The 23,397-nt window shown below is 33.7% G+C and overlaps 1 protein-coding gene across 1 annotated transcript; it reads right to left on the reverse strand.

Moving 5' to 3' along the window:
- Positions 1-4,466: 4,466 nt before the first annotated feature.
- LOC133818820 (protein SHORT-ROOT-like) lies at positions 4,467-6,667 on the reverse strand. Its single transcript, XM_062251892.1, has one exon. It carries the CDS (start codon positions 6,533-6,535, stop codon positions 4,853-4,855), a length of 1,683 nt encoding a protein of 560 aa, XP_062107876.1. The 5' UTR covers positions 6,536-6,667; the 3' UTR covers positions 4,467-4,852.
- Between the last annotated feature and the right edge of the window lie 16,730 nt (positions 6,668-23,397).

Raw genomic sequence — 23,397 nt, forward strand, 5'->3', positions numbered from 1 at the left:
ATAAAAATATTAAAGTAGCGTAGTAAATTAAAACATACATTGTGTTCTAATAATATAAATTAGAAATAAAGAAAAAAAAATGTCTACAAATGGGTAGTGTTGTGCTCATCATCCCCGCTTTTGTCAAATGCACCATCGTCATCATCATCTTCATAATAACTGGTGACCAACGATTCCTAGGATTTATCCAGCTTCTGTCGCTCCATATCTTCAACTAAAATAATTAAGAAAGCATTAATAATTATCTTAAATTAAGAGAAGTGATAGTCGTAATTTCATGACTCTTTGTCTGCCTAATTATCATTAGGTGAGAATAATATATGCAAAAATAAATATTTATAATTACCAAAAAAATGTAGTTAATTATGATTTCTTATTTTTCAAATATAAAATTATGATGTGTTATGCAAGAAAAAATTAATATGTCATATGCAATTTTATAATATTATATTACAATTAAACTTGTATTTAATAATTTAGTTGATTATTAATTATTACAATATTATTTTAAAAATCATTTAATTATTTATTAATTATAATTAGAGTTTTACTAATTTATTTAGTTAAATTATAATTATATTTAATTATACTTAAACTTTTGTTACATTAACCTATTAATTAGTAAGTAATAACAATTTTATTTTTAAATTATTTATTTACTAATTAAATTAATTATTATTTTTAATTTTTTAATAATAATTAAATTTTAACTGATTTATTTATTTAAGTGTCATTATATTTGCACCCGAAAATTTGATTAATACCACCATTTTCTTAAAAATTAATATTTGTTAAAAAAAAATTCAACTTGTGCTTATATTTTTTTCTATTACATATTCTAAAAAGTACATAAAAAATATATTTTTAAATATTTAAATAAAAAAATTAACATAAAAAAATATATATAATATTTTGTTAAAAAAAGAGGTTTTTTTCTTCTAAAAAATTATACATTATTTAAAATAAAATGATGAAAATAATGAAGGATAATAATTAAGTATTTGAATAATTAATGTTAATTTTCCTAAGTCTAAAAAAATTTGGGCACCATAACAGCTATATTTTTAACTACTAAAAAAATTTTAAACCTGCAAATTACACACAAATCCAGAATATTCCCAAAACATGCAAAAATAAAAACATAACAAATAATAATTTCCTACCAAAATTAACTATACACATATTTATCTAAAAAATACAATTTCATAAACATATATACCTAAGAAAAATATATATAATATCTATTTTTTAATAACACAAAAATAACCTACACAAATAATATGATTTTTTTGAACATATATATATACACACAGAAAAAGTACATATTAACAAAATTACAAAATATATAATTGACAAAAAAAGTATAACAAATATAGAAAAAATTACAGTGGGGGCTCGGCAAAAGGGCAGAGGTGCTCGGGAAATCCTTCACAGTGGCTCTTGGCAATTCCTAAAAAATATAACTTAGAAAACAAAAATATATTTAAACCATTAAAATAAAATAAAAATTAAAAGATAATACCATGGATGGTGGTGTGGAGGTCGTACGTAGGGCGGAGAGGGGCAGAGAAGGGTGGGAGAGGGGCGGAGAGGGCCATGAAACCAGAGAAAGGGAGAGAGTAGAGAGAGAGGGTGAAGGAGAAAATCTGTAAAAATTTCGAAATGAGGAAGAAGGGGTGGGGGGCTGTGTTTATCGCTAAGACTTTTTCCAGCGCGTTTAGTTGCGCCGGTAAAAGTTTCCCCTGCTGCCCTAATTCAAAACGACATCGTTTCATTTAATGAGACTTTTGCCGGCGCAACGAAACGCGCCGGCAAAAGTCAACCCAACTACCATAATTAAAACGTGGACTTTTGTCGGCGTGTTAGGTGAAACGCGCCGACAAAAGTCTTTCCCACATGAGTTTCGAAATGGGCAAGGCGGGAATTTTCCCGCTCAACTTTTTCCGGCGCATTTCGCAAAATGCGCTACTAAAAGTCTATTAATGTAATTTTTTTAATTAGTGTAATTGTTAATCTTGAGTCACATCAGCCATAATTAGACTATTAATTAGGTCTGAAATATTCCATAATTAACGAGGATTGCAAAACACTACTACCCCGGGGTGAGATCGACTATGATTCACACCGATAACAGAACTTTGACAACTAACAGTCAACAAGAACAATCTTGGTTAGTGAAATTGTTAATCTTGGAACATCCCGCAATAAATCAGATTGTTGATTAGGTCTGAAACACTCTATAATTTGCCAAGGTTGCAAGAAACTACTATCCCGGTTTGAGATCGAATATGATTAACACCAACAGTAGAACTTTGACCATTAACATTCAACAAGAACAGTCTAGTTAGTGAAAATGTTTATCTAGGAACATCCAAAGGCAACTAGACTGTTAATTAGGTTTGAAATACCTCATAATTTTTGCTTTGGTTTCAAGAAACTAATGTCCGAAGGTGAGATCGACAATGATTCACATCTATAGCAGAACTTTAACTATCAGCAGTCAAATTGAACGATCTTTATTAGTAAAATTGTGTATCTTGGAACATCCCGCAAGTAATCAAACCGTTGATTAGATTGGAAATATCCCACAACTAGCCAAGGTTGTAAAAAACAACTACCTCGAGAAAAGAATGATGATGATTGCACATTGAATTTATAAAAATTTCAGACACTTTTGCCGGCGAATTTCACGAAATGTGCCATTGAAAGTGTTTTTCCCGGCGCATTTCGCGAAATGCGCCACTATAAGTACTTTTCCCGGCGCTTTTCACGAAATGCGCCACTAAAAGTCTATTAATGTAATTTATTTAATTAGTGTATTTGTAAATTTTGAGTCACATCGGCCATAACCAGACCATTAATTAGGTCTGAAATACTCCATAATTAGCCAAGGGTTGCAAGAAACTACCACCCTAGGGTGAGATCGACTATGATTCATACCGATAGCAGAACTTTGATCACTAACAATCAAGAAGAACAATATTGGTTGGTAAAATTGTTAATCTTGGAACATCATGCGGGCAATCAGATTGTTGATTAGGTATGAAATACCCCATAATTTGTGCATTGGTTGCAAGAAACTAATGTCGGGGGTGATATTGACTATGATTCACATCGATATCAAAACTTATAACCATCAATAGTCAACTTGAACAGTCTTTATTAGTAAAATTGTATATCTTGGAACATTTCGGGCATAATGAAACCGTTAATTAGATATGAAATATCTCATAATTAGCCAAGGTTGTCAAAAACTACTACTTTAGGATAAGATCGGTGATGATTACAAATCGAGTTTATAAAATTTTCAAACACTTTTACCGGCGCATTTCACGAAATGCGCCACTATAAGTACTTTTCTCAGCGCTTTTCGCGAAATGCGCTACTAAAAGTCTAAACACATATTTGATCGCCAAAAGGTGAGGACTTTTGCTGGCGCATTATGGAAAAGCGTCGGGGAAAGTGATTTTTACCGGCGCATCACGGGAAAGCGCCGGCAAAAGTGACTTTTACCGGCATAAAAAAACGCCGACAATTATTTAGACTTTTGCCGGCGCGTTTCATGAATAGCGCTGGTAAAAGTCACTTTTGCCGACGCTTTTTCGAAACGCGCCGGCAAAAATCGTTTTTCTTGTGGTGACATGACTGTAAATTGAAGTGACTAGAAATGAGATTGTGTGATCTTCTTTTCGCATATAGTAAGCATAATATTAGTGGTGGCCGCCAAAGACGACGAAGTTATCATGGATGGAATCAATATATGCTTTTAGATTGTGATTTAAAAAATAATTTGCTAATTTAATTAACAAAATTTTGTATTTCCACACTTATTTAATTTAGAAAAATTGAGTAAAAAATATATATAGATAAATATAAAGTTTTATATACAATTAATTATGATTTATTTTTTCTGCAAGCAAAAATTATAACTTATTTTCTAAAAAAAATTATTATAAAAATAAAGAAAAAAACCATAAAAATGATAATAAATTTGAATTCTCATATTAATCATGTAAATTTTACTAAATTTGTTCTATTCTTATTATTATATTTAACAAAAGTTTTACTTTTTTAAAAAAGAAATTCTCTCTGCGCGCGGTTTTATTTTCTAGTAATAAATATAAACAAGGGGGCGCATTACATTGTATATTGGGAACTTTAAATTAAATATAAGCAAACATTCTGTAGAACATCTTTAGCCGATCTGCAACTGTCGATGTTTTTTATGTTTTATTATTATCTTGGTCTTGCTTCTGATTAATTACATGCATCGTTATATACAGTCATATACATACATATATATATATGTACACACATCAAAATATATTACAAACCAGCTTCAAAATTATATATTGTGGCACCAGTACTATGTAATTCAGAAGATATTTGTTCCGCGAATGCTTAGTAATTAATCAATCGATTTCTTTTCCTGTGTAAATGTTAATAATTTATAATTACGTAGCATATACAAATAAAATACATATATTAAAACCTCTGTATATATAAGTTTCAAACACCTTCAAACAAGAACAATGAAATAAAAGCAAAGCAAAGGAACACAAACTCCCAAACATAAAGCTAATACTAGAAAAAGGTGACTTACATAGTAAGAGAAACAAATAAGAAAATATAATAAGGATCGATCCTATGGAAATAGCTATTATAACACGATGCATAAACTTATTTATGGCTATATAGCTAGCCTAGCTATAGGTAGTAATATTATAAAATGACCATCCTCTACTAAAACCTAGCTATATCTAGCTATATATCAAAATGGGTTGTCTGATATTATTCTGCTAGAGTTTGATTTTTCGGGCATCAATGTCTGAAGATGATCATCATCATCCTATTAGAGTTTCCATGCAGAAGCCCAAACTACAGGCTCCTCTTTCCATGTTAAGTAAATCCCAGGAGAAGCGGTTGTAGAGGAAGAATCATCATACACTAATAACTGCCGTTCTGGCTGTTCTTGCTGTCGTTGATCGCCTCCTCCAATAGCTTGAGGTTGATGAACAAGTCCCCACCCAGATGGGTATCTCTTCAGCAAAGCCTTGACATCGTCCAAAACGTCATCGCTGTACCCAACCGGCGAAAACGACCCCCGTTTCAGCCTATCACTCCATTGCTTCCCCTTCTCTCTCCTTTCGCTGCAATCCCACGTAGTAGTAGTAGCAGTAGTAGCGCTCCTTCTCCTATCATTCTTAATGCTGTTGTTGTTACTATCATTACTGTTATTACTATTGTTTTTGTTTTGGTCATCTTCTTCTTCAGGATCAGGATCATCCATGTCTTGATCATGATGATCTAATAATTGATCTTGATCTTGATCATCATCACATGCCAAAACCCTAACGATACCTCTTGAGCATTCTCTTTCCAACATCAGCTTCTCGTTGCTCGTCGCAGCGAAGCTCTCTTCGAGCATCTCAAAGTAAAGAGTGTAGAATCTAAGGCACTCCTCAAAACAACCAACGAAGTCGTTTCTCGTGGCTGTGAAATCCGCTTCCTCTTCAACAACCGTGACGATCCGCGGCTTCAGGGAACGGAAAGCCCTCATCGCCGCCTCCCTATCCTCTACCTCCGCTCTCCTCAGCGTTCCCACGCAGTTCACAGCCACCGCTTCGTCGTCTTGAATTCCGAGCCCTTCTCTCGTCAGCTCCCCTAACCTACTCAGCTCAGACACGACGTTTAACTCGAAGGGAACTCCCATAAGCCTCGCGAATTTCTCCATTCTCTGGCTTATCTCTTTCATCATTGGTAATCGACCACCGCCACCAGTAGCTACCGCAGCGGCTGCCGTGACCACCACGGTGAGCTTCAACTTCGGCGTCTCGTCGTTCCGGGTGGCCAAGGCTTCGAGGAGAGTAGGCCATTGAGTGCAAAGCGTGTTGCTTATGTCGATTATGTGAAGCTTGGCTTCTCCATCTAAGGCCTCCAAGATTGCTCCATTAGATGCCACGTGTCCAAAGGTGGTCCATGGACTCACTTCCTGGAACTTGAGAATTAACCTTCTAGCACAATCAAAAGAACGGGTCTTGTCCGCGACTGTCGTCAGCGTCTTGTAGCAGCGGAGGCCGGAGTCCGTGGCTTTGCAGAAGAGAGCCTGCAAGAAGTAAGACCCCAATTTCTGATCACAATCACCATAAGGGGAAGCCAACTCGTTCAACATCCAAAGAAGGTTGTGGATTTTGGTCGAATCCTTGTCGAAGATCGCTTTGGCACACTCCTTGAGAAGCTTTGGAGCCCATTTACCGGCTGCTGCCGAAGGCCATAGCTCGGCAGCCGCCCCGAACGCTGAGTCTGGAGAAAGGCTTGTTGAGGCCGATGGTGGCGGCGGTGGCAGCGGTGGAAGATGGTTGCTTGTAGTGGTGGTGGTTTGCATAATATTGTCTAGTAACACCGTCTCATCATTGTTGGTGCTGATGATGATGAGTTGATCATGGTGCTTGTTGCTGGTATAGGTGTTTGAGTTGAAATAGTACTCACGAGTTTGTTGTTTGGCACTAATATCAGTGAAGAGGGTTATGTCCATTGATGATATATGGCTTATTAATGGAGCAAAAACCCACCTCCAGATAGATCTCTTCGGGGGAGTCTGAGCTCAAATATGCTAAGAAAATGGCCAATTAAAAAGCCACGATGACTTTGAAAGCTCCATTGTACTATTTTATTTCAAGTCGTTGTCATGACTATATAATACCATATAAATATAAAATAATAAATATATATTCATATAATAAGTTTTATATAATTTAATTATAAGTCAGGCTCAAGTGGGTTGCCTGTATATGGTAGTGTTATTTTTAATACAATTTACTTTAATAGATTTTTAGTTAGTTAAGTGGAGTTTTGACCTAATTGGTAGAAGAAATTGTAAGTACTAAGTCAAGTGATAACTATTAAGAGTAGAAAGATAATAATTATGTTTTTTTTTTTTAATTTTCGTTAGTATATGTGTATAGGGAATTGGCCAAAGGAATAAAACATTTATAAGCAATAATTAAAGATACATATAATAGACATGTGGAATCCCAAGTTTAAATTTGTGTCTAGAAGTGCTTATTATTTATATAGTTATATGTACATACTATAAAAGCAATAAAGGCAGAAAATTAATTAAGCTAATAAAGCAAGGATAACGAACAACATATTTTCTTTTGGCCAACAAAAAACAAAGACAAGATGATAAAGGGTATAGTACTTGAAGCCGACAAGAGTTTGTGGGTTCAAAATTTACCTTATGCCAACTTTGTCAACTTCACAAACTGCAATAATTATTATTTTCCAATTACCAACATAAATCCCTCACATGTAGCTCTTTAACTCCTTTTACTTGTTAATTATAGTACATTCTTGTATTTGTATATCTATTACTATTAATATAATATATATAGTTTGTGATGACAAGCAATGGAATTATATAATGGAGGCTTTTGTATGCAGTAAATCCTGAAATTTTTTATATTGGTAGAAATGTTTTTTTTGTTTTTGGTATATGGATAAATTGTAAGCTTATTTATTTTAAGCTTATTTATTTTATATGACGGTTACTATAGTTGTAGGGGGTCTTCTACAAAGTTTTGGGAAATTGTGAATAATTTAGTTTGTCAACATCAAAATTTAAACCGCTTGTTACATGCGAATTTGTTTAATTTTTTATTGAAACAAACTGTTTGAAATCTTAAATTATCTATATATCGAAAACAAAACAAAAATTATATTGTTAGGAACTTTTCCAGGTTTTTACCACTACAAAAAACCAGACTTTTGCTGGCGTAAATTTGCACCAGCAAAAGTCAGGTATTGCGCCGGCAAAAGCTCTCTGGGTTTTACCAATGCAATTTTGCATCGGCAAAAAGCCACAACGTACCCCCGTCGATAATGGCACTTTTGCCGATGCAAAACGTAATGCACCGGCAATTGTATCTTTTGGTGACGAAAAAATGAGCCGGGAAAAATAAGGATACGCCGGGACAAAAATTTGTCGCGTTATTGTGGAAAACACTTTTAGCGGCGCAAAAATGCGCCAGCAAAAGATGATTCTTTTAGTGGCGCAAAATTGCGCCGGCAAAAGATGTGTCTTTTTGTGGCGCGTTTTTGCGCTAGGAAAGGTGGATATATGTAGTGACACATTTTTGTGTCGGTAAAGGTTGAGACATTTGCCGACGTAATTTTGCGCCGGTAAAAATATTTTTTAAATAATTTTTTTAATAATATTACTAATTTTATTTTCAATATATTAATATTAATTAATAAATTTCGATTTTAATATATTAATAATTATTTTATTTTTTTGTAATATTATTTAATTAGAAATAAAATTAAAATTAAAACTTCATAAATAAATAAAAAAATTACAACTATTAATATTTATTGTCTCCACCAAACATGAAAATATAAAAGTAGTTTAGTAAATTAAATCTCTAATAAATTAAACTGTAAATAAATAAATAAAAAGTTCTACAAATATGTACTGCCCTCCTCATCATCCCTGCCCCCGTGAGCATCATCGTCCTCATCCGAATCCTGTTTTGGTAAGTCGACAGTAAAATCAGGAGCCAATACACCAACCTGCTTCAACAAAGCAGTGAGCAGGACATCTTGACGCTGTTGACGACTCTCAAGTTTAGCTGTATACTTCTTTAGGTTCTAATTTTCCAGCATAATGTCGTGAGTTTGCTGCAAAATGCTGTCCACTTCAGGTGGCAATTGCCCGGACATTTGAGAAGTTGACGAAGATCCTGCCCTCTTTGCGCCAATTTCCTTCAACCTAGGCAACCCCCAAACCCTTTCTTATAACGTGAGCGGGGTCCAAGGACATCCGTGACAATATCCATATCAGGTGAGAACTGACCGTCAACATTATCGTCGACACAAGAAGTAGCAAATGATACAGGGGTTGTACTCTGCGATGCTCGACGCTCGGTCATCTCAGTCTGCACAATGAAAAGCACGTATCTCGAATTCCAATATAACATTATTTGAAAACCTAACTTATAAATTTTTAATATAACAACATATAAAATATAACTTTATTATCTAGCTGCCAACATCCTGTCATTAATGATTGCAGACCAGTGATTAAAAAATAATATAATTAATTTTATTCCTGTATAAGGGAGCAAGTGGGCTAAATTTAATTTGGTCATAAAAATCCATATCTAAATCAAAAACATGAAGATATTGTTGATATATACAGTAAGATCAGTTAATTCCATTAATGGGGAATTTACGTCTCTAAACATATACATAAACTATATTTGCATGTTTGTGATTTAGATATGGATTTTCATGAACAAATTAACTTAGCCCACAAGCTCCCTTATACGGGGACAACATTAGTTGCATTCTTTTTTTATCTTAGTCCACAATCATTAATCACAAAAATATTGGCACATAGATTATAAAGATTTAATTGTTAAAAATTTAATTAATAAATACTAATTGACACCAATCAATTAATAATTAATATTTATTAATTATTTACTAAACTTTTTTAAAGTTAAATGATCATAAAATAGTTAAGGTTATGCAACTTACATGTTTGGTCGCCGCTACATCACTAATTCACTTATCCTTCTTCTTGTGGAGATGCTCGAATGTGTCGATCATGCTCGGAAGCTCGCCAATAGACGGGTCCATCTAAAAAAGAAAATTATTTACACATTGTTACCTTTATAATATTTTCGTAAATGTAAGGATATAGGTTATTATAATTTACGTGATCATAAACATGGGAAACGATGGATTTGGAACCGTGTCCTCCAGTGGTCATTTTTGCTCGAGCTTCTTTATTTCTCTTCGATATATGTTTCAAACAGAAAATAGTACTCATTAATCTAGATTGTAATTTTATAATTAAACATTGATGTAAAATCTACAGCATACCTGCTGAGAATTAGAAGCCCAAAAATCGCATAGATAGCCCAATCAGAAGAAGTAATCGACCCAAAAGGTTTTGACTTCGCTCTCTCATTGTCCACCTCTCGTCCAACCTCTACCCAGTGTTTCTTCATCGTATGGCGTCAATCAGTCAGATACTTTTGTATTTGTCTTACCATGGCATCATTGATTACCGGATTGTCTTGTGGATAAATGAATTTTTCCTAAAATCACAATTAAATTTGGAATTTGTTAAAATATTATGAAAATAGACAAAATCTTTAATAGTGAGTTATTAAAGATTTAAAAAATGCTTACAGATAGCCTCTGCCAAATAACTTGGATATCAGCTAGTTTTACTTGTTCCCAAGCTAGTGTAGTTGGGGGTATGGTGTTACGCAAATAACAAGCCATAGAATTGTTGAACCACTTGCCGTACGTTTGAATAGCTTTTCCAGTTTGTGCATCATACTCTACTTTCAAATGGCTATCTTTTTTGGTGGCTAGCTCCTTCTCAATATTGGCACCGTAATAATTTCCCCTGCCCCTCTTGGAGCCACCACCTGTGTCATTACTTGTTTCGGCCATTCTACATTAAAATATTCATTGATTAACTAATTCATATTATGTATGTCTGTTGTTTTTTGTTATAAAATTAGCATTTTATTACTTATGGTCTTTTCCAACTTACCTTATTCCAACCTAGTGGATCCCTTGGAGGTAGTAAGCAGTCATGTACTTTTCCACATTTTTTCAAGATGTTTCTCAAACATCTTGAAAAAATGAGGAATAGTACATGAATACATTGGCTATCCCCAATGCATCCACTAGGTGCATGTCTATTACTTTTTTTATATATATATAAAATTAACATTTTATTACTTATGATATTTCCAAATCTACCCTATTCCGACCTAGTGGATCCATTTTACATAGTAAGCAGTCATGTAGTTCTCCACATTTTTTCAAAATGTTTCTCAAACATTTTGAAAAAATGAGGAGTAGTACATGAATACATTGGCTATTCCCAAGGCATCCACTAGGTGCATGTCTATTGTTTTTTGTTATAAAATTAACATTTTATTACTTATGGTCTTTCCCAACCTACCATATTCCGACCTAGTGGATCCCTTGGAGATAGTAAGCAATCATGTACTAATTCTCATTTCTTCAATATATTTCATCAAATATCTTGAAAAAATGAGAACCAGTACATGAATACATTGATTATCCCCAAGGCATCCACTAGGTGCATGTGTACCTATATTTGATACTATCATTAATTAATGATAATAAATAAAGTTTTCATTGAATTAAATAAAAAGTTACATATGCTTGTTTAAATTACATATCACTGTCCTCATCATCACTAACTACAACATCATTACGAACACCACTATCACTATCGACTAGAACATTTTCGTCATCCTCATCGTCTTCATACTCGGCCAATGTGTCGTCTTCAAATTCAACTTCATCATCGACAACAAATTCATCTGAACCTTCGCCAACCAAATCATCGATGTTGTACACTTCAGTGGGATTGACATCAATCCGATCATACTGAAGATTATAAAAAATTGGAATTCTACCCACAATTGAAATGAAGAAGAATTAACTTCTTGCAATATTGGTATATCATTTGTGGTCTCAATATCATCAACATCAGAATTTGAGAAATCTCATACGTTCCCTGGAATGTATTCATTAACCAGCCTCCAATCATCCCCATTTTTCACATCTCGAAGATAATACACCAACTTCGCTTAAGATGCGAGAACAAAAGGATCATCTTTATAACATTCTTCCTTCACATATACACTCGTAAAATTGGATTCCACTTTAATTCTACTTGTATTGAATAGGACAACACTGTAACCCATAAAGTAGGAAAATTCAATTACTTTTTCCAGAACTCCATAATAGTTCACTCCTTCCTCACTTGGCACCACTACACCACAATTTCGTGTTTTAAGCTTCATATCACGACCATGAATCACAAATTTCACACCATTCACTATCATCCCTGGATATGAGAACATGGTGTCGCTTGATTTGTTTGCGAGAGCATACAATTCATTATTCACTTCAGTATGTGTTGACTCGTGCAAACCGTTCACCTATCAACATTAGCATTGAAAGTTAGTTTTGGATTGATTGAGTGGGGTTTTGGAAAATAATTGACTAATATACATACTATTTCTTTGAACCACTGAGGAAAATCAGCTTCTTGTTGAACTTCAAGATTCTAGCCCCCCCCCCCCCCCCCCCCGCGTTTTCTTAACTCATCCATATGCTCACTACAAACTGACAACAATGTTATGATTTTTTCCTTTACTCGATATATAAACCAAACAAATTTATTGAAAAGGACTAGAAAACACACCTACGGTACTCCTTAATTTCGGCACAATTGTTCAAGATATACCACTCAGCCTTTTGCTTTAATTGCGGATTGAGGAGCATACTTGATTTCTTACCAAATGGACGACCAACAGCCTTATAAATAGAATATTCCCGATTTGGTTGGGATTCAACAAGATCGTCATTCCTCTCAGGTTGATTGAATCAAGTCTTAACCCCGGAGGTACATTGAGCAAAAGGTTAAGGCCTCGTTGACCACGTAAGCTTCTGCGATTGAACCTTTCGGACGTGCACGATTTCTTACATACTGTTTATAAACCACCATTGAACATTCAATGGGATACATCCACCTAAAGTGCACGTGACCGCCAAGAATTGCCTCTTTCGGAAGATGCAAAACCAAATGCACCATAATGTCAAAAAATGCTGGAGGAAATATCATTTCCAACTTGCATAAAATGGTGATAATGTCTGTCTCCATCTTCTCAGAGTCTTTCACATTCAAATTCCGTGAACAAAGTATTTTGAAAAAATCACACAACTCAATAATTGGCTTCCGAACTTCAAGAACCAATAACGATATAATTGTGGCAGGTAGCAACTGCTGAAACAACACATGGAAATCGTGTGATTTCAGCTCAGTTATCTTGCCATCATTGACATTCTTCGAAAGGTTTGCAGCAAAACCGTTCGGGAATTCAAATGACTTCACAAATTCACAGAAAACTCGACGATCCGGAACACTGAGGGTGTAACTGGCCTGCGGTTTCTTCTACTTGTTTCCCTCTTTGCGAAGGTGGAGTTTTTCCATAATTTTCATGTCTGCTAGATCAAGTCTTTCCTTGTCAGTGTCTTCAGATTTTCCCTCTAAGTTCAACAAAGTTCCCAAGACACTGTCGCAAACATTCTTCTCAATGTAAATTACGTCCAAGTTATGCCTCAGCAATAATTCCTTCCAATAATCAAGCTCAAAAAATATGCTCTTCTTCGACCAATTAAGTTCAATCGGAGCCCTTTTGCGTTTCACACCGCCAAATTCTGTGTTTCCCAGGATGTCTAATTTGCAAATTCTCTAATTGCTTCAACGCATCATCACTAGAGTAACTTTCGGTGGTGGCTTGAGTTCCTTGTTACCGTCGAATAGTGCTCGTTTACTCCTCCATTCATGATCCATATCAAGAAACCTTCTATGGCCAATGTATGCAATTTTACTTCTATTCCCTACAGAGGGAGTTTCTTCATTGCATGTGGGGCATGCCTTGTACCCTTTTTTGCTCCACCCAGACATCATAACATAAGCTGGGTAGTCGTTAATGGTCCACAAGATTGCTGCACGCATATTGAACAAGGTACTATTGTATGCATCTCGTGTCTTGACACATTCACCCATAACTCCTTCAACTTGTCAAGAAAATGTCTCATATAGACATCAATATCTTTTCCAGGTGAAGAAGGACCTGGAATTAGAATAGACAACATTAATGACTGTGGTTTCATGCACTTCCACGGCGGCAAGTTGTATGGGACTAGTATCACAGGCCACATGCTGTATGAGTTGCCCATGTTCCCAAAAGGATTTAAACCATCTGTAGCCAACCCAAGCCTAACATTTCGAGGTTCTGTTGCGAAAGATGGGTATAACTCATCAAGGTGCTTCCACGCCTTACTGTCAGCAGGGTGCCTCATCACACCATCTTCCTTTGGCCTTTAACAATAGTGCCATCTCATATCCTCTGCAATATATCTCGAACTGTACAACCTTTTCAATCTTGGTGTCAACGAAAAAGTACCACATGACCTTATGAGCCACTTTCTTCCCGTTCCCACGATTATCTTGCCAGCGACACTCACCACAAACCGGACAGAATTCCAAATTCGCATTCTCCTTCCAAAACAGTGCACAGTCATGCTTGTAAGCATCGATGGACTCATATCCCAATCCAATATTCCACAACTTTGCCTTGGCCTCATAGTTAGACTTAGGTAAAATTGTTCCGTCAGGCATAGCGTCGACTAACAATTCCAGCAAACCATCAAAGTAATGATTGATGCACTTGTTAATAACTTTCAGATGCATCAGCTTCACCAAGAAGTTCAACGCGGAATTCTTTCGACAACCCGGGTACAGTTCACTTGACATCTCCTTAAATAAATTGTCATACTTGTCGCGATGTTGAACATCATCTTGGGGAGGATCATTAAGTTTCCAGTGGGAACGTCATCTTCATCATAAACATCCTCCATGATATCCGCTACCTCATCTCTATCCTAATCTCGTACCACATCTGGTGGCGGCGGCAGCGCCTCTCCATGGTAATGCCACACTTTGTATGACTGTATGATGTCATTGTTGAATAAATGCATCGAAATTGCATTTATAGGTTGGAACTTAACATTCCCACATTTCTTGCACAGACAACCAACCAAACCCTGATCGTTCACCTGATTTTTAGCGATCTCGAAGAACTCCTTAACACCATTTTTATACTCTAGAGACCAACGATTCCTCGCACTCATCCAGCTTATGTCGCTCGCCATCTTTAAGCGAAATAATTCGGAAAATATTAATAATTGTCTTAAAATGAGGGAAATGATAGTCAAAATATTTCATGACTGTTTGTCTCCCTAATTATCACTAAGTGATAATAATATCCTATCTCTAGCAAAAGTAATTATTTATATTTACCAAATAAAATGTAGTTAATTATTAATTATTACAACTTTTTAAATCATTTACTTATTTATTACTTTTATTTTAAAATTAATTTAATTATACATTAATTTCATTTTGTAATTTTTTATTAAATTCTTAAATTTGTATTTGATTATTTACTTAATTAATAACAATTTTATTATAATTATATTTTACTAAATTATATTTTATTAAATCATTTATATTTTTAACTTTTTTTCAACTACAAAACATCTAATTTTAATGTTAAAATTAATTATTAATTATTATGATTGGTAATTTTATTTTATTTAAATTATAGTTAAAAATTATTTTTTTGAAGTATTTTTTTAATTAAACTTAAACTTTTATTAATTTTACTAACTCTAACAAAATTTGAGCAGCATAACGACTATATTTCAAACTATCCAAAAATTTTAAAAACCTACAAATTAAACACATATATAACCAGAATATTCCCAGATCATACAAAACATATATACATACATTAACAAATACATCAATTTACATATATACAAATATTTAACAACAAAAAAACATATACCAAAACTGATTTTTTTATTAATACAAAAAAAAAATTATTGAATACATATTTACAAACATATCACATTTAATATAAAAAAATTTAAAAATATAAACATATATTATTAATCTGATTTTTTTGAAGTTCATACTTTAACTAAAATACATATATCACAAAATACAATATAATAAATATTAACAAGCAAAAATAAAAATATTACAGTGGGTGAAGTGGCTCCGCTCTGGCAGTGGTTCTGCTTTGACTGCTCTGGCAGTGGCTCGGGGACTCCATAGAAACAAAAAAAAAATTAAATTCAATACATAAATAAAATACAAAACTACATTATAAAACTTACAGCGGGTGACTTGGAGGAGGAGGGGGGCGATAGTGGTGGCTCGCGGTGGCGTTGGGGTGGGTGGGCTCGGGGTGCGGCTGGTGGTGGTGTGGCTCGTGGGGGTGCGACTGGTGGGGAGGTGGAGGAAAGAGAGAAAACTAGAGAGAAGGGAAGAAGAAAGAGAGAAAAAAGAAAATGTAGAAAAAAAATGGGGAAGAAGGGCTTAGGCGGCTGAGGATATCGTTATGACTTTTGCTGATGCGTTTCGTTGCGCCGGCAAAAGTCTAAAAATGCGCCGGTAAAATTCAGTACAAAAACCCTAGGTCAAAATGACATTGTTTTAATAAGTCCAACTTTGGCCGACGCAAAATTAGACTTTTGTCGGCGCAACGAAATGCGTCGGCAAAAGTCTAACCACCTACCTTCTTGAAAACGTGCATTTTGTTAAAATACACGTTTGACTTTTGTTGGCGCGTTAGGTGAAATGCGCCGGCAAAAGTGTATGATCTCTTTTTAAAAAAATTCGATAAACCTTTGCCGGCGCAATTCGGGGTTGCGCCTTTGCCGGTGGAACCTCGAATTGTGCCGGAAAAAGTCCTTGTTTTTGCCGGCGCGTTTCACTAAATGCACTGGTAAAGGATTTTTTTGCCCCGACAAAAGCCTTCTTTCTTGTAGTGTACAGTATAAATCCCTTTAATAATATAATATATATTTATATTTATATATATATACATGTAGATGTTTCTTCAAGGTTGATATATTGAAATGATCTTAATTTAAAATATATATCGTGATTTAAAAAATATATGTTAAGGTGATTTTGACAATATTTAAAAACAATATCGTGATGTTAAACATTTCTAATATTCCTAAAAACATGTTTTCTAATATATATAGTACGCTACCTAGAGTTTTATGAATATTTCCAAGAATTAGAAATTTTAAGGCAGGTGCATGGGTTTTGCCTCTACTAGTAAGAGTGACACTACTTTTTCGTCATGTACAGAATTTATAACTAAATCTTTTATATGTTGGTGTACATTATAGTTATAGCGTTATAGCATGCATCCTATTAATTTTTTAGAAAATCTGAATAATTTACTATATGGAAATTGAGGTTCAGGTGCACTCATGATTTTTCTTTTATACAATGTAAAACAAATTTTTTATACCCTGATTTCGGCATTGTAAATTATTCAAAATTTCTCAAAAACTAATTGAATGTTTTCTCTAACTATAATGTACATCAACATATAAAAAAAATTGGTTATAAATTCTCCACGTGCTAAAAAACAATTACACCTCTACTTGTAGGGGCAAAACCTATGCCCTCACACTAGCATTGCCATTATGTATAGGACGCGTACAATAGTGCACATTTTTTATGCACTACCATGGTGAATCATATATTTTTTACATACACTTATAAGTTATGATCCCAATTTTTTTACATGACGGTGATCATTGTAGTCACAGCTAATCTCCTACAAATTTTGAAGAAAATCTTAATAATTTAGGGTATCAAAATATTGTTTAGACCCTATTTTCGATACTCTAAAGTATTAAGATTTTTCGGAAATTTTGTAGGAGGTTCGCTGTGATTACAATGAACACCATCACATAAAAAAATTAGGGCCCACATGTGTAAAAATGTATGATTTATCATAGTAGTATACAAAAGCGTGCACCATTGTAGCCGTGCACATATATATTCATCACATAGTTATCCAACAACTCTCTATCAATGTTATCAGTGTTAATTTTCTAAACTATTTTTTGCTCTAAAAGTAATACTACTATTTTTTTTACACTACAAATAAATGTACCTTTTAGTGACAACTTTTTAGACACAACATATATTTTGTGTGACTAAATGTCACTTTTAGTCACAACAAAAAATTACCTGTAACTAAGAATTCATACTTAATCACAAGTTTTCACTAATGTAGTTTTAGGCACAACCTATTAATTTTAGTGATAAAGTTTGTTGTGACTAAAAATACATTTAATGACAACAAATTGTGATTTTTGTGACTAATACTGTTAGACACTGACTTTTTAGTGATGACATAGGTAAGATAATTTTTCTTTAGTCACAAATTTTTTACTTGTAGTCACAAAATTTATTGTGACTAAAACTAAGATTTTTTGTAGTGTTAGCTTAACATCAAACGTACTTCTAGATTGTTAAATAAATTATTATTTTAGTGCACAACTTTACGATTTCAATTCATTCAACTTTATAATGCGACTCATGGATTGACTTGGCATGCCATTTGGTTAGACAATAAGCTTTGTTAGATGAAAGAAATCAGTAATGCCCTAGATAGTAAAGATCATTACACTGTGTATTTTAAATAGTGTTGGACTTGCTAATCAAGTAATTTGAATATAAATGTGTAACTAAGGGTATTTAACGGATTATGATTTACAAATTTTGATCATAGGAATAGTTATTTTCATTTAAAAGTTTGAGTCTATACATGGGATCCCAAACTAAGTTTTTACAAGGCATTTACAACTCCAAAAGTAATTACAACATAAGTCGGCCTAAGCGGCAAAATTAAGGTTTGGCTCTAGTCCCTGTTGAATCCTCGGCCGTGGCGATTGAGCAGCTACAAATGTACATGCCGCCCCTAAAGCTCTAAAACTCATTGATGGTCCAACTTCCCATTTCCCTTACTTGCACAACATAGCACCTGAGAGTCAAGGCTTAGCAAGAAAACTTAAATCAACATATTCAAATAAGAAACAGAAGATAAACAACAAGCTTAGCAGCAATAATCCCGCTCAAACAAACACATAGCTCAACTTAAACAATCAACGAGTTAGACAAGTGTAGAAAACTCTTCTAATTATTTAGGAACCGTTCGGGCTAGCCAAGTGCATATTGTACTCCCAGGTTGTCCTTAGGCTGAGCTTTCATATTAGATACAATTAAACATATAGACTGCATAATGCACAACCAAATGGACCATATACAAGCATGTCTAACCAGATAATCTCAAGTACAGTCATAGTCATATTCATTAACAGAGGCCAAGCCCCGATTACAACTAGGGTGCAGTTTTCTTACCACGAGTCTCGAGCAGATAGTGTATGGCGATCCCGACCGCGATCCTCACTTCTGAGCCCTAACGGTATAACATAGTCACACAAAAAATAATAGATAACCATCAAGTACTAGACTATTGAAAAGCTTCAGAGTTAATTACTAGCAACCGGGATTTCGAATTCTTCTAAACCGGGTAGTAGAATCCTTCCCGAGCCTTTAGGTTTGAGTTCCCAAGTTAAAAAAACCCATTTCGCTAAGATCCTCCACTTGAGTCGTGGCACCCCTTAAAAGCGTTGCAGCCCTGTACAAGTCAAACAGCCTCCTCCTAGTTACCTTGGACACGCACCACGGCGCAGACCATCCAACGCCACGATGCTAAGGCAGTTCAGAGAACCATCATTAGCCCTAAATTCATGCGGGCTGCGGCGCTCAAAGAATAATGCCGCGACGTGGCCCCACGAACCCAGAAATTCTGGGTTTTTCCTGCGTTTTCCCCAATTCAAAACCCCTAAAATCAGTCCCCAAACTTCAACCAAACTTGGAATTAAGTCTTAATCTCATAACAACAAAATATACCAAATATATAACCATTAATAACTAAGGTAAAACCTCATCATAACTTAGAAAACCAATCCTTGAGTTCAAAACTCTAGAGCACCCTAAAAACCAAATCAAAACCTAATCAAAACAAGATTTAAGGCTTACCTCAACTGAAAATTACGACCCTTGAACTAAACCTACACCAATCGTAGCCTCCACTACAAGAAAAAATGATTTTAATAAGACCAAAAATGTGTTATCAAAACATACCATAACACTTTTTGACTTGTAAAGACCAACTATGTTATCGTAGGTCAGAGTACTTTACATAACACTTTATCATTGTTATACAGATGTGTTATTATACTGTCAACGATAACACACTTTCTATGTTATTTTAATAAATAGATAAGTGTTTGATTATATTATTTATAGTCGATTATATAACACATTTCAATACTTATAAATTTTTGTTATACTACACTTTAGTATAACACATTTTTTGTGTTATACTACACTTTAGTATAACACATTTTTTGTGTTATACTACACTTTAGTATAACACATTTTTTGTGTTATATAATGAAGTTTGCATAACAAAATTCTTTACTTATAAAAAGTGTTATTGTAATAGATATTATAACACATTTTTCGTATTATTTTAATATTTAGATAAGTTTGAATTCTCATTATATATTCATTTATATAACACTAATTTATTCTATTATATTTTTATTTTTTATTTATATAATTAAAATTAGCTTTCTAATATATACTAGCATCATCAAATGAACTTGATTTTCAAATAACAAAAAGTAAAAACATTCAACATTGTATTAACAATCCACAAATTAGTTTAAAATATTCAACACTGTCATCAACAACAAAATGTTCTTTAAGTATTCAAGTAGTCTTAAATATTCAACATATTGAAAAGTTACTACTTTCAGCACAAAATATTCTACAGCTGCCTAACACAAAGCATTCAAAATTAAGTATCATTTTCTATTTCGCTTGTCACATCTACAAAATAAACAAAGAAATATTTTATTGTTATTATCTAGCATCACAAATTACTTCAAGAAAAATGCTATGGAAATTATTTCCAAGAGAGGACACCACATACAAAAGACAATCACAAATGCAAAGCCAAGGACAATAAAAAAATGCGAATACAAAAGCAATGGAAATCCCCTCTGATTTCTCTTTTCCAGAAAAAGAAAATTTTCTATCAAACTTTATAATGTATTTCCAAACTAAAAAAAAGTCAAGGACCCAATTTAATTGAACACAGAAATCAAATCCGTTTTATAAAGAATAAACTAAGCAACATTGATGATATAATTGTTTCACAAGTACTATTTTTCTCTACTGTATGCACACAAAGCTTGATTAATTAATAGTAAGAAGTTAATTATATAGAAATCTCATTCAATATAAAAATCAGAACATAAATTTAAATGCAGATAATGCAGAGAATACTAACATACATGAATGATCTTGATTATTGATTTTGAAATCTTAATAGTATAAGCTCAAAATAGATGAATGGCTTTTTAAAAAGAAATAGAAAGCAATCTTGCATACCTGGGAAAATTGAGGATTCCTGGGTGATTGTGTAGATGACAAAGTCTCTACTTCTATGACATTGAGGACTTGATGTGAAAAATCAAAAAGCTCAAGCACACTTCCAGTATTCATATTTGCCTTGTATAAAAGATCTGCAATTGGAAGACACTTCAATATTTTAAATGAACTATAAAAATAAAAGCAAGATTCGCATATCAATTTAGGAAGCGGAGAATTTAAGTTATGACTCATCCAAATTATATTTAAGATTCTCATATCAAAAGATATGATTATTCTTGATTCTTTTCACTAGTGTTATGACTCATCCAAATTATATTTATCTGTAATTATTTGTAATTCTCGGTGTGAAGACTCTCATTCAATAGTAACATTTTTAACACCCTCGTAGTGAAATTTGTTCTCCTTGAAATTCAAAGAAAGCTCTTGTATATATATATATTAAGTGGACAAAAAAAGAGTAGTCATTTTCAAGTTCCCTTTAATTATTGTGGGAGCATGTGATATTCACGGATAGAGACAACGTGGCTAAAGGCCTATGCACATGTAAAGCCAAAAGAAAATTGCTATCATCCATTTTCAGTCATCACTCCCAAGTTTCAAACCACAACCAGTAATAAATTGTTACACATTTCACAATTTCAAAATAACAAATCGAGTGAGTACACCAACATTCCTCTGTATGCATGTTTCAGCTACATATACTACTTAAAGTTTAATAAGACTCCAATTCTAATGCTATAAAGTTGTTTATACCTGAATAACACGAGATGATTCCAAATAAAATTCTCTAAACCATAGGAAGCCAAGGTCTGTCAAAGCTGCAACGGTTGCTGCACATAGAATCACATGAAGGTAAGATATAACTTATAAGATAATATCATAATATTAACGATAGTTAATCTAGCTTATCAACTTTGGCAAATTCAAAGGTTGGGTTACATGTGTGATATGGACACTCTTAGGAAAATGGAGCCAAAGGTGACTAAGCAAAAATACATGAGTAATCCAATATATGTAAGAAAAACTGAGCTTGTAAAAGAAGGTTTCCAACTGTTTCACATCATTGACCTAAGGCTCTATAATTAACTGCATCCACACCACCTTTGGCCTTGGGGACATAGATTGGAATAAACGATGAAAAAACACCTATGAAGATAAGAATGTACACAAGTTCATATCAATATTATTAATCAAAATAAGGTTAGAACATTAGATCATATGTACCAAAACACATTATATTCATGCCACAAGATTTAGCAAAAACCAAAGAATTATTAATTTATTAAGAGATGTAAAAGTTGATATTCAAAAACAAAAAGTGTAATACATCTAAAACATATTGAAAATAAGATCACTGGAATTGTAACCCAAAATAGCACTTCTTAACTACACAGCCAGATACAAGGTTGGATTTTTAAGCAACAAACATATACTAAATGGTTATCAAAATAATAAACTGTATAATATATCTTACCATAACATGTATCTGAACAGGAAAACTGACATATTTGAAGGACTGAAAAAAAAAAGGCTAGTTACTTGAATGTATCAACAATATAAATATAAATAAGCTCACAATTGAAAAACTTTGCAACCACGCGTCTCATATCAGCTAGACTTGAATGCTGAAAATGGAGACAGCTAACCTTATTTTGGCATGTTGAAGTTAATATGTTAGATACTGATACAAGGCAATACTTATAAACTAGAGCAACTGGATCCAAGGCTTTTTTACTTGCCTGAGAAACAAAAACCAAGAACATGAATGTTCTAGTTAATAATAGTTCTATTGTGGTTCAGAACTCTGTACTGAATACAGATATGGCCCAGAAAAATGGGATGAAAATTCAACCAGAAAAGTAATGAGTACCCAAAGTTGAAAATATAATAACAGTACTTACCAATTTAAAATCAAATCCCAAATCCAAAAAATAATTTAGATTCTTTGAGAATTATCATCAACGCTTGGTATGCAACATTTTCATATGCAGTTTCTTTATAGATACCAAAAAACATAGCAGAAATAAAATCACTACTAAGATACCAAAATGAATTTTAAAAAAAAAAAACTGAAGCTTGAGAAGATGAGATTTTCAGATAACCAAAACTAGACCAGTTAGAATCCCACATCCATGACTGGAGGAAGAAACTTAAAGGAGACAAACTCAATATCATAAAAGATTTATGCCTTTTATGAAAAAAAATCATATCTGTAGAATCATATAGGTATACTACATTCGAAATTAAATAGAGAGATTCATATTTTACCAAAATTTCAAGAAGAAAGAAGAGGGGGCTTACACCCCTCTGCGAGACCGAGCCACCCACCCCCTCCATGAGAACGAGCCACCCACGACCCTGAGCCCGTCGTTTTCACAAGACCCACGAGCCCCTGTCATTTTCGCTGTTTGCCG

This window comes from Humulus lupulus, chromosome 2 (assembly GCF_963169125.1).
Source record: "Humulus lupulus chromosome 2, drHumLupu1.1, whole genome shotgun sequence".
Lineage (NCBI taxonomy): Eukaryota > Viridiplantae > Streptophyta > Magnoliopsida > Rosales > Cannabaceae > Humulus > Humulus lupulus.

Excerpts from the sequence above, each read along its gene's own strand:
- LOC133818820 (XM_062251892.1), bottom strand. The coding sequence starts at position 6,535 with ATGGACATAACCCTCTTCACTGATATTAGTGCCAAACAACAAACTCGT.